Source organism: Quercus suber, unplaced genomic scaffold (genome assembly GCF_002906115.3).
Source record: "Quercus suber isolate HL8 unplaced genomic scaffold, Cork oak 2.0 scaffold_92, whole genome shotgun sequence".
NCBI lineage: Eukaryota > Viridiplantae > Streptophyta > Magnoliopsida > Fagales > Fagaceae > Quercus > Quercus suber.
In genome coordinates, this window is record NW_027069557.1 from 299775 (window position 1) to 312915 (window position 13141).

The window sequence follows — 13141 nt, forward strand, 5'->3', positions numbered from 1 at the left end:
CAGAAGAATAAGAGTTGGGAATCAGTGAAATTGCCCAAGAGAAAGAAGGCTATTGTTTGCAAGTGGGTATATCACAAGAAAGAAGCATTATCAAAAAATGAAGGTGAAAAATTCAAGGCACAGTTAGTGGCTAAGGATTACTCACAGAGAGAAAGAGAATACCTCAAATATGTTGACAAAGTCATTTCCAACAGACAAGTTTAAGAATTACTTGGACTTGATTGGTGTTTGTAGCATGTGTGTCCTTAAGAGCTAAAGTGGAGGTGATGTTGGAATTTGCTAGTGTAGCTTGATCAATTCAAGTCAAGGTGGAGATTTGTTGAAGTGGGCCCACATGTGTGGCTTGAATTGGCATAAGCCCATAAAGCCCAATCGAGCCCAATTCGGTCATAGTAATTGACCGAATGCAAGTTTATTTGGAGTCCTGGAATTGACTTGTTAAAGTAATATATGTGTGTGTGTGTGTGCGCGCGCGCGCGCACGCGCACTTTTGCTTTTATGATATGCGGCAGTAAGAGTAATTCCAATAAGTCCTTGAACTATATAACCATATAAGAATAAAATAAGAAGAGAAGAACAGCCGCATCAGAGAAAAAGTTGTGGGTTCTTCAGTCTTGTATCTTTCTTGTGAGAGAGAGAGTTAGGAGATAATTGAGATTTGAGTTCCTTGAGAGTGTTTTTGTGTATTATTGTATGCCCCTATTTTAATAGTAAAATTTCATCGTCGTCGCCATGGAGGTGGGCAGTTAGCCGAACCAAGTAAATTCTTGTGTTCTTTGTGTGTACTTGTTATTTAATTCTGCTTATTTATTGTTATTAATTTGAGTCATGGGGTGCTAGTTTGCACAACAGAAGTAGTAAATTTCAATGCAGATCTGTTTGGGGCAATATCAATATCATTATCATACAGGTAAATCTTCCTTTTCGTAATACCGTGGCTGTAATTAGTCACAAAGTTGATCTTATGAAGCTTCATTCTGAACCAAAATTTTCATGCCTACTAGCATGGTCGTTGATCTTCATTGGGCATTATCACCTTTCTCCATCCTGTCCTTCATTGGTGACTCATGATATAAGTGCACAAAAGCATCAAAATCAGCTAATTTCTTGACTTATATATTGCTGCATATTTGTTCTTCTGTTTTATTATGTTCCTAACTTCCAATTACCTTTCACAAAAATTTAATTTAGTGTAGGATATTCAGCCCAAAATTTTTATATAAATATTAATTTATTATCGAGATCCATTTGGTTTGTGTCTACTGTCTACCTCATGGGCATGAATACGTAGTAATTGTTTTTAGTTGTTCAGAAAAATAAACTGCCAGGGTGCATTCAAAATGTTGCTTCCTATCAAATACTTTCCTCAACCAATGATAGGCCATGCCAACTTCTTTTATCTGTATGTAATTATAAATTTTTTGGAATTTTGATAAACTATGTCCTCTCCAATTCCAAGAAATTTATTAGGTAGTCTAGGAGTATACTCTCTCCCTCTCACATAGAAGTGGGCCCTATGGTGAGTGAGACCCACCCTGTGTATTTACATGTCCTAGAGTGTACAACATAGGCTGCTGGAATTGAAGAAAATATTAATGAATATATGATGCTTGATAGTGTTGAATACTATTTCATTGGTCCTTCAAATTGCTTTCATGCATGTATTTCTCTATCCAATTCCATTAAATTCTCTCATAAGTAATCATTCATGTATTTCTCTATACTGATTTATAAGCCAAATGGATTTGAGTATAGCAAGCTACACCATATTGCAATCTGTGAGTCTCTGCGTGCCTGGTTTTTGTCTCTATTTCTCTTCAGCTATGCTCTAACGCAGCGAGTACCTTCAAAGAAAATACAGATCTTTAACCAATTTCAATCGAGGAAGATACAACCACACAAAAATACATACATTCACTGAAAAGTACCTACATCAATCCATTTATACATGCATACACACATACCTTCATATTTACATGTGAACATCCATAAAGATGTCCACGTATATACAAAAATATAAATTCTCATAGAAAAAAAAAAAAGAAAAGTAAATGCACAATCCAAACACAGGTATATATGTGCATCCAGAGAAAATTAGTATTGTTATATTTGCAAAGCTTGAAGAATAGGAAGTTAGACTGACATAATCTTTCAGCCGATTGAAGCTCTAGACGGGCAGACTAAAACGTCTTCTGGCCGGTAAATAGCTCATAAGATCCGTATGCATATCTGCCAACAAATTTTTTTTTTTTTTTTTTTTCGGGGTGTGGGGGTAGACAAAACAAATCAAATGAAAATGTTAGCAACGGGTGGATCATTTTTCCATGATAGATACTTAAAACAAGAAGCTTAGAATGAAGCGAAAGTTCAAGTAAATTACCCAACAATTAAGAGGACTATGGCTATAATCCCATACAGGTACTGATAACACTTGTGCCTGGGTTTCCTCTTTATTTCATATCCTGGAGGAATGTATCTACGGCTTACATATCCAAATTGAGGACGAACCAAAAGAATAAAGCCAAGGAGAAATCCTGAAATGAATCCTCCAATATGAGCTGAATTGTCCACACCAGGTAGAAACCCTACTGCCAAATTTATGGCAATAATGATCACGAGGCTAAAAAGTGCTGCACACTGAATATTTAGGAGTCAATAACTATTTTCACAAACTAAGAGTATATTATAGTAACTTTTACATTCATAAAAAGCAAAAAATGGAAACGAAAAATTATATTCTTTCACCCTAAAATATCATCCTAATTACACTTAATTCTTTGATCAAAAGCACAATTGACCCCACAATTTTAAAAATTCTTTACACTAAACCCTTTACTGTGTATTTAGCTGTTAATTCTAATGAAATTTAATATTGAAAGATCAATTTACCTTTCAGCTATCTGTTTTGGAGAGGGGTAAATTGATCTTTCAATGTAAATTCTATTAGACTTAACACCACAACAAATGGCAGGGGGACATTGAAACAAAGTTATTATTTTGGAGGGCAAATCATGTGTTTTGATTGTTTAGGGGTAAGTGTAATCAAGATAATAGTTTAGGGTGAAAATTGTGTAAGTTGCCCAAAGAAAATGTAACCTTATTTGCATAGATTGTCCAGTTAGTGAGAAGCTCAGAGAGCATGGCTCCCAATAATCCAAAAAGTGCACCAGATGCACCAACTGATACTGTTGATTTTGCATGAAGAGCAGATAACAAGCTTCCACCAAAACCAGCAAGCAGGTACAAGACTCCAATTCTCACTGCCAAATTCCAAGAAGTTGAAAAATCAGCAAAGGTAGACAGTACAAAAACTTATTAGACAATAGTCAGATTATACTAACCAAATCCAAATTCCTGCTCAAGCCGGATTCCAATGAATAGAAGACTCAACATGTTGGCAGCTAAATGCACAACTCCAACATGAAGCCACATGCAAGACAAGAGCCTCCATCCTTCACCTCCCTCCACCACTAATTTCTTTTCAAGACCTCCTAGTTTTATCAGCCTGTATATATAATCAAGTTTGTAGCAGTTTGGATGATATTCAACATTAGATTAGCAGATATATCCTATAAGCCCTAGCTTACATTATTTTAATTAATAGGCTTGACCTGAATTATTAGCTTGCAATGGCTTTTTAATTTTAATTATTCTACTTTTGCTTAAGGGTCCATATTACATGCTTCACTAAGGATCAATATTAAGTAACAAAATATTCATCTTTCAAACCAAAGTTTTATGTATAAAAGATGGGTTAAATTGCTAATTTGTGTTCCAACTATTATGTAATGTGTAAATTGGTCTCTCAGCTATTAATTATTTCAATTTAGACCTTAACTTTCAAATCTAGTCAAATTTACCCTTGGGTTTCATATTAGCTTAAATTTCAATTAAATAATGGTTGAAAGGTTTGAATTTTGAAATTTTTACACATTTTTACAATATTTTTTAAACTTGTGTTCCGCTTATCACTTTAACTAAATTCGTTAAAATTCAAGTAAAGTGTTAGTTCAAAGATGAAATTGATTTAATTTTGAAAGTTAAAGGATTATATTGACACCATTGATGGCCAAGGGCTAATTGATGCAATCTATAGTCAATTGATCAAATTAAACCATATCCTATAGATGAAGGATCAAATTAATAATTTAACCTAAAAGATATCTATTGGAAACTATGAACTGTTTATTCATCTCCATTTAGAAAATAATACAAAGAAAAGCAATCGAAAAAAGAAAAGGATGATTTTCCTCTCTCTCTTTTTTTTGGTGCAATTCATGATATGATTTAATTCTTTATTGATTTAATAAGAGCATGTCTATTATTAAATAGCACTAATAAACAAGAATCATAAAAGAAACCCATTTTAAATTCTCCAAAGACAAAACTTTTAAGGATAACACAATGGAAAAAACAAAAGAAAATTATTGAAACTTCTTACGTGTTAGAGGAAGGGCCAAGGAGTGCATTTTCTTTGAAGGGTTGGAAAGAAAATCTCCCCAAATATTTATGGAAAAGACAGTCGTCCTTATTTTCGTGTGCTGGGCAATCATTGTAGGCCATGGTGTACACAAACATGGCGATATTAGCAGCAAAAATCAACGGCACAAGCCAAGAGAACCATGACTGAGGGGCTGGAGGGTGAAAATGGGGTGAAGGCGGTGGTGGTGGCCGAGCCTTGAGAGGGCCCGTCTCTAGGTCACATGGCGGTGTAGGCCTGAAATTCCCCATTGTGGCTATGGCCAAGGAAAAGGCAGGCTGCACCGACGTCGCGAATTTGCGACAGTGACAGATTCTATTGTGTGCCCAAGAAGAAAGAGAAAAAAATAAAATAGGCTATTCCTGGCGAGGAACAGGTCTTGCTGGGTTGGCAGCTAACTTAAGTTTGGTAATTTTCCCCAGTAATAGAAGTGGAAATTTTTGTATAAATAACCAAATTTTAACGATTTTCTTAAATTTTCATAGAGCTTATGAGCCTTGTTTTTCAGTTTCTATATTTACATATATAGATGATGATTACATGTCCAAACTTTAATTATAGAACTACGGATTTTTTATACACTAAACTTTGTTGGTGTCACATGATCAAATGTGTATTATTTTTCTCTTCACAATATTTGAGTCCTATTTATTTGAGTTGAAAAGCTGATGCATATACATGACATGTTATGACTTATGAGATAGATAATGTATCTACCACATATATGAGATAATTATTGAATAGACCACCCATTAATTCAAGACCTATATGTATATATATATGTGTGTGTGTGTGTTTGTGAGAGATGTAGTTGTAAATAGTTGCAATTATAACGCTCTAAAATTTTATTTAAAATTATATATGTACATAGAAATATAATCTTTTAAACAATATTATTATTTTTCCAATGAAAAACGTAAAATCACTTATATATATTCCAGCAAAAGTAGTGATGGGGAAGGCGAGTATGGTTAGGGAAACTGAAGTCTCCACAACTCCTAATAATGGCTATTCTGACCATTTACATGCACCTCATGCATGCCATTCAGTATATGTGCGGTGCGAAAGAGCACTAAACCAGTGTCAAAAAAACAAATTTCACTAACGGCTTAACTTACATAGACAACATATATAGTGTCATGTCATGTGGAACAGAATGAGATAGATAAGGAGGGACTTGGCAAGGGTACAGTGCTTTGTGTACATTGGAATGGATCCATAAAGATCATGACTTGCATCATAATGACAGGTCTCTAATGTACAAGAACACCGAACTAAATCTTCGCTTGACACGGAATATTACTACTTGATAGTGTGCAAAAGTTTGCTTTTGTAACCATATCTTAACCAATAGAATTTTAACATTTTTTTTATACTCCGTTCCCATTTGTGATTATAAAAGGGGGAGTATGTAAGGTGTTCATTCGTAAGCAATCTTTCACTCTACAAAATACAAAAGCAATACCACACAAGTGTACATAGCAAAAGTGCAAAACGTCCCACGCCTAATGGAACGTCATTGGGAACATAGTGAGAATCCCGACATGACACAGTTTGTAACTATTGGATTTATCAACCAAAAAAAAAAAAAAAGTCTAACATCAAAATAATCTAATTATTTTAAAAAAAATTTTAAAACTAATTATTTGGAAATTAGTTGTAAAGCAACATGAAAATTTGTAGGGGCAATGAAAGCTGTTTTAATAAATAATTTCCTAATGTCTCACAAAAAGCCTTATTAGACGGCTCACTAGAAACAAAAAACATAAGCCTTATCAGAGAGCTTTTTTTATTTTTTATTTTGTAAGCGAGCAGAGAACTGTGAAATTTTTTTCCTTCTTAGGTTTTTTTTTTTTTTTTTTTTTTTTTGGTGAAACCTATCAAACTACATGGATGAAATGAAAAATAAAGACGCACATAGGAATTGAAAGGGACAAAATACCTTGGAATGTCTTATGTGATTGGACGGGCCGAGTACGGTCCGCGGACGTCCAAATAAGCGAGTCCGTCATTTGCACGGGCCTCCAATGGACGGATCTGATGTGAACGGGCCGGATATGGACGGAGTGAAGGAAGGTGGGCTGGTTGTCTATGGGCCTGTTGGGCCCCTCATGGGGGATATTTTGGCCCATTCTCATAAGGGCCCAAATAGAGTCCTTGTGCTAGTAGGACTTCGGAAATCTTACATATTTGGTGAAGATCTTCCATATAAGGAGGAGATCTATTCATCACGTTTAGGATTCTACAAGGAGAGTCCTATAAGGAAAAGACTTCCGCGCCAAGAAAGGGATGTCAACCTTATGCCACTATAAAAGCCCCAATACCCTCACAAGCCAAGGTACGCATAATTAACCCCTCTCTAGCACTCTAGAGTTGTGAGAATACTTTCTGACTTAACCTTTGGAGGGTGTTTGGCGGCACCACACCGGTGTCCTTCGATAGTTTTCTCCTTTGTTTCGTGCAGGTTAACATACAAGCGAAAGGAGCATCGTGCACTCATTGGTAATTTCCTTGATTCATCAGTTGGCACCGTCTGTGGGAACGTTGTAAGAAGAAAGCAGTCAGACGTTGCTTCATCCCTGAGACAGAAGAGTTGCATGGTGCTCACTCGCTCGATGGCAACAACCAACGACATCCAAGGAGAGGGACTACCCACGACCGCACTCGAAAGACAGGTTCGGACCCTCACTGCGGCTGTGGAGCGCCTCACCAAACAAAATCATGACCTGAAGAACAGCTGCGTCAAAGAAACACAGCACCCCACAACCAGAGGGAAGATTAGAAAGGCACCAGCGCCATGCAAAGAGAACGAGAAAGGCCTAAAGGGAGTAACGCCCCAAGCAGGCCAGAACGACAGAACATGAGTCTCCCATCCCTCACGGATGCGACGACTCCGCCTATTTCGCAGAGATGCAGGCGATGAAGGAACAGATGGAGGTCATGATGAACGCCCTAAAGGGGCGAGTGTCCAGCGATCTGGATGACCTGGTGAACCGGACCGACTCTCCATTCACCGGCCCCATCAATTCCTTTCCCCTTCCACACAAGTTCCGAATGCCGCAAATAGAGAGCTAGATGGGGTCAAGGATCCCCTAGACCACTTAGAGACATTCAAGACCTTGATGCATCTACAAGGGGTACCGGACGAAATCATTGCAGGGCCTTCCCAACTACACTGAAGGGTCCCGCGAGGATTTGGTTCAGTCGGCTGACACCGAACTCCATCAGCACTTTCAAAGAACTAAGCGCTCAGTTCACCTCACACTTCATAGGGGGACACAGGTACAAGAAGTCCACAGCGTGTTTGATGAGCATCAGGCAGAGAGAAGACGAGACGTTAAGATCCTACATAACCCGCTTCAATAAAGAGGCACTCTCAATTGATGAAGCCGACGACAAGATACTGGTGGCAGCTTTCACGAACGGATTGCGGAAGGGCAAGTTTTTGTTCTTACTATACAAAAACGACCCCAAAACCATGTCAGAGGTGCTCTACAGGGCCACCAAGTACATGAACGTGGAAGACGCGCTACTTGCACGGGAATAAAGGCCCAGGAAGAGGGAACGCCAGGCGGACATGCGCCAAGACCAAGGGCAGAAAAGACCAAGGACAGGAGACAGAAGGGACGAAAGACGCCCTAAGCCCCCGAGCGGGAGGTTCACAAGTTTCACCCCCCTGAACGCCCCGATTGACCAAGTCTTGATCAAATCAAAGACGAGGAGACACTAACATTCCCGGGAAAACTAAAGAGCGACCCAAGCAAACGGCCGTGAGACAAATATTGTCGTTTCCACCGAGATCATGGCCACGACACAGCCGATTGCTACGACCTAAAGCAGCAGATTGAAGCCCTCATTAGACAAGGGAAGTTGCAGAAGTTCGTCAACAAAGAGAAAACGGATCATAATCGCCAAGAGCCGGCCCCCCGACGGAATAATGAGCGTCCGAGAGCCCCCATCGGAGACATAAGGATGATAGTGGGGGAACCGCATCTACCGGTTCTTCCAAAAAAGCTCGAAAGACGTACCTAAATCGGTTGAAGTCCACCTAACGGGCTCGAGGCCTAATACCACACGGGTGGAGAGCCCTATTATAGATTCACCGAAGAAGACGCAAGGAGACTCCATCACCCGCATGACGATGCGCTGGTCTCAGTATACGTGTGAGGGACTACAACGTCCACCGAGTGCTAATCGACAACGGCAGCTCAGCAGACATTCTATACTATCCAACATTCCAGCAAATGGGGATAGACAGAGCACGATTGATGCCGGCGAGCGCTCCCCTTGTCGGCTTCGGAGGGACCAGGGTATTCCAATAGGTTCCATCACACTACCGGTAACGGTGGGTGATTACCCACAAGAACTCACTAGGAATGTAATGTTCCTCGTAGTAGACTGCTCCTCCGCTTACAATGGTATTCTCGGACGACCCACACTTAACTCATGGAAAGCAGCAACATCCACATACCACCTAATGATCAAATTCCCAACGGACTACGGGATTGGGGAATTGCGGGGAATCAGGCAACCGCCCAAGAGTGCTACATTGCCATGCTAGAAATGGAAGATCACCATCAGGCAATGTGTATAGAAGAACAGCGGACGATCACAGAACCGGCTGAAGAGCTGGAGGTAGTAAACTCAACGAGTCGAAACCGGAGCGAACAACCAGAATGGGAACATTGGCCTGCCAACCTATGCGCTAGGCCCTCATAGCATTCCTCAGGAGGAACCAAGACATCTTCGCATGGAACCATGAAGACATGCCCGGGATTGATCCCTCTGTTATAGTCCACAAGCTGAACGTGAACCCTTCAACCCCCCAGTCCGGCAGAAAAAGCGAGTGTTCGCTCCTGAACGGGACAGGCAATAGCACACGAGGTCAGAAAACTACTCGAGGCGGGTTTTATCAGGGAAGTATATTACCCAGAGTGGTTGGCGAACGTGGTCATGGTCAAGAAAGCTAGTGGAAAGTGGCGGATGTGTCGACTTCACGGACCTTAACAAAGCATGCCCAAAGGATAGCTACCCCCTCCCGCGGATAAATGCACTGGTCGACTCCACGGCCAGACACCAGCTCCTAAGTTTTATGGATGCCTTCTCGGGCTATAACCAGATCAAAATGGAGGAACCCGATCAGGAGAAAACGTCCTTCGTTACCAGCCAAGGACTCTTTTGCTATAAGGTGATGCCGTTCGGACTCAAGAACGCCGGGGCAACATACCAAAGATTAATGGACAAGATGTTCGCACACCAGATAGGGAGGAACGTACAGGTCTACGTTGACGACATGCTAGTCAAGAGCCCGTTCGAAAAAGATCATCTGAGTGACCTCCAGGAGACATTCGATACCCTACGATCATACAACATGAAGCTGAATCCGGACAAGTGTGTATTCGGGGTGACGGCAAGAAAATTCTTGGGTTTTATGGTGTCCCAAAGAGGAATAGAGGTCAATCCAGAGAAAATACAGGCCATCATGAAGCTTGAACCACCAAGGACAGCGAAGGACGTACAGAGCTTGAACGGCAGAGTTGCCGCCCTGAACAGGTTCGTCTCAAAAGCAACGGACAGGTGCTTACCGTTCTTTCGCGTCCTAAAGAAATCATTCGAGTGGACGGAAGAGTGCCAGAAGGCATTTAAGGATCTGAAGAAATACCTTGCCTCGCCACCCCTGCTCAGCCCATCAAAACCAGGGGAAGACCTCTACTTATACCTAGCAGCTTCACAGGTGGCGGTAAGCGCGGCCCTAGTAAGGGAAGAGGAAGGGACGCAGCGACCCGTCTATTTCATAAGCAGGGGGTTCTGGGGGGCTGAAGAAAGGTACCCCCACATGGAAAAGCTCGCCTTCGCGCTGATAACTGCAGCTCGAAAACTGAAACCATACTTCCAAGCCCACAGCATCATCGTCCTAACAAATCAGCCCCTAAAAAAGGCAATAAGCAGCCCCGAAGCAGCTGGACGGATGGCCCTATGGGCGATAGAGCTGAGCGAGTTTAACATACACTACCGTCTGCGAACCATAATAAAGGGCCAAGCAGTGGCTGACTTCATCGCCGAATACACGCAAACGGGGCAGCAGGAGCCACAAGCCCTCAGACAGTGGAACATCCACACGGATGGATCATCAAACAGGCTAGCTGGAGGCACCGGAGTGGTAATTCAAACCCCTGACGGAGACAGGATCGAGTGCATGATCCGATTAGACTTCCCGACGACCAATAATGAGGCCGAATATGAGGCATTGTTGGCAGGATTAGACCTGGCGAAAGCAGCAGGTGCCGAGGCCATGGTTATACATAGCGATTCGCAGGTGATAGTCAGCCAGATTAGCGGTGCCTATGAGTGCAGGGGGGAAAAAATGAAGAAATACTTGGAAGAAGTCAGAAGACGGATCGACTCACTCCAGGTCACCTTCGTCCAGATCCCAAGGGAGGAGAATGAATGTGGTGACTGGCTCGCAAAAGCCGCCTCCGCAAAGACCATGACGACCCCCGACCAGGTGCTGTCGTTTATCCAGAACTCCTCAATCATTAACAGGGAGACGAAAGTGCAGGAAGTAAATCCAGAGTACGATTGGACTACGCCCCTAATGGCCTACCTAAAGGAAGGCACGCTCCCGGACAACAAGGACGCAGCCAGAAAGTTGAAAGTCCGGGCTTTGCGGTTCGTAATAATCAATGACGTCTTATACAAAAGGGGATTCTCACGACCACATCTGAGGTGTTTGGGCCATGAGGAAGCGGACTATGTAATGAGAGAGGTCCATGAAGGCATCTGCAGAAACCATTCGGGGGCGCAGTCTCTAGTACACAAACTGATCCAGGCAGGATACTATTGGCCTACAATGCAGAAGGACGCGCAAACCTACGTCAAGATCTGCGACAAATGTCAAAGGTTTGGTAACCTAATTAGGCAACCAACCGAAGAACTGACACCCATGACGGCCCTTGGCCGTTCGCCCAATAGGGACTAGACATCATGGGCCCTCTCTCGATGGTCGCGCGACAGCTGAAATTCTTGGTAGTAGGGATCGACTACTTCACTAAGTGGGTCGAAGCGGAAGCTCTAGCAACTATCACAGAGAAAAACATCAGAGGTTTCGTATGGAGAAATATCATATGCAGGTTCGGGATACCAAGGGTCCTTATCTCCGACAATGGGAAACAGTTTGACAACAAGCCATTCCGAGATTTTTGCTCGGAGTTAGGCATCAGGAATCACTACTCATCGCCCGCACATCCACAGGCGAATGGCCAAGTCGAAGTCACGAATCGGTCCCTNGGACCGTCACAATACCAGTGAATAGTATTGAGGTTGACGAGCTTGGCCCACGTCCTCTCCTCTGGTGTTGTCTTGGAAAAAATTCTCTCAAGGAAACTGAATTCCTCAAGTGTGATTTGGGGACGCTGTCGAACTGCACCATAGAAGACGGAGGTTAGAGACATTACAAGTTACTAAGATGTACTTGGTGATTTAGGACGGACCATACCAGATGAGTTTAAAATGCCCCAAACTGTGTCGACGGGCATGAAGTCCGTCTCCCCTGGACGACACATCCAATCCTCTCCTTCCATAAAAAATAACGACTCTTCCAGTCCCTATTTGAGTCCGGGGTTTCATAGATGACTTTCAGGACGGGGCTTCTAGGGACGAAGCTGTACATACCCCTCGACTTGTCTATCTCGTCCGGACGGTAGCAATGGAGGAACTCTTTTATTGAAAGCCTCCTCCCCCTGTCCGACATGGCTCCATACAGATCCTCCATAGCAATGAAGACTCTCCAGGCGTTGGGGACACCTGGCTGACGGATATGCCTAAATAGTTTAAGAGTTCACGGTGTAGCGAACTCAACGGGAACCTCAGACCAGCCTTAAGCACTTGCTCGTACACACCCACTCCGTCAACTCCTTCGTAATAACATTTTTCTGACTTATAAGGTAGATGGAGTGGGATGTGGTCTGGAATTTGGTAGCAGTCCCTAAGTGTATTGAAGTGACCCTCCTTGATGGTTGACGTAAAAGCGTGGACCGTCCACTCTGGGGGCAAGATGAACTCCCTAAGTCCATCAACCCCCACGACGGACCTCACCAGTTGCTCTTCGTCGTCTGATACCTCTTGGACTTCGATCATCTCCAGGCCCTCATGTGTTGAGGACGAGGAAGATGATGACGGACTACTCTCGCTCGGGACGTCGTGGTCTTTGGGACCTGACGGGTATACCCCTTCGTAATTCGCCCCGTCATGAACGACCGACTGGTTACTTGACGCACTAGACATGGCCTACAGGTAATGACAGAACCTAAGACTCTGACGGGGTTGGAAAGAACGACGGGCACATGAAGTATAAAAAAGAGCAAAAGAAAAAGAGAGGACAGATATGAAATAACTCACCAGAAGCTTGGAGCAAGATGTGGCAGGCGACGGATGCGAGAGTGAACGGTTTTGTTCTCTGACAGATGTGACGGACTCGCTCTGACAATTTCTTCTAGCAACAAGTGGGGAAATGAAGGGCGGAGGATTAATATTTATAATAGAAGTGCACGGAAGACGAAGTGACGCCTCGTTCCAAAACAACAGCCATTGACAGGATGACACTTGGCACAACACATTAATGCATCAGCTCCTGATCCAGCAGTGTACGGATAAAAATTCACG

At 42.5% G+C, this 13141-nt stretch overlaps 1 protein-coding gene across 2 annotated transcripts; it reads right to left on the reverse strand.

Moving 5' to 3' along the window:
- Positions 1-1580: 1580 nt before the first annotated feature.
- On the reverse strand, positions 1581-4904 carry LOC112009774 (RHOMBOID-like protein 5). Of its 2 annotated transcripts, XM_024042106.2 has the most exons (6): positions 4442-4903; positions 3342-3505; positions 3097-3260; positions 2381-2637; positions 2144-2229; positions 1581-1844 (listed from the first exon to the last, which is right to left on the reverse strand). In XM_024042106.2, the coding sequence occupies exons 1-5, from the start codon at positions 4729-4731 to the stop codon at positions 2181-2183; spliced, it is 924 nt and encodes a 307-aa protein (XP_023897874.1). In that variant the 5' UTR covers positions 4732-4903; the 3' UTR covers positions 1581-1844; positions 2144-2180. The 2 variants fall into 2 exon arrangements, with proteins under 2 accessions (XP_023897874.1, XP_065630477.1); XM_065774405.1 differs by lacking the exon at positions 1581-1844 and having other exon boundaries at positions 1890-2229; positions 4442-4904.
- Positions 4905-13141: the final 8237 nt, after the last annotated feature.

Coding starts and splice junctions, on each gene's coding strand:
- LOC112009774 (XM_024042106.2), bottom strand. CDS start 4,731: ATGGGGAATTTCAGGCCTACACCGCCATGTGACCTAGAGACGGGCCCT. Junction 3,506..4,441: donor CTTGGCCCTTCCTCTAACAC/GTAAGAAGTTTC, acceptor TTATATATACAG/GCTGATAAAACTAGGAGGTC. Junction 2,230..2,380: donor ATAGTCCTCTTAATTGTTGG/GTAATTTACTTG, acceptor ATTTGTTGGCAG/ATATGCATACGGATCTTATG.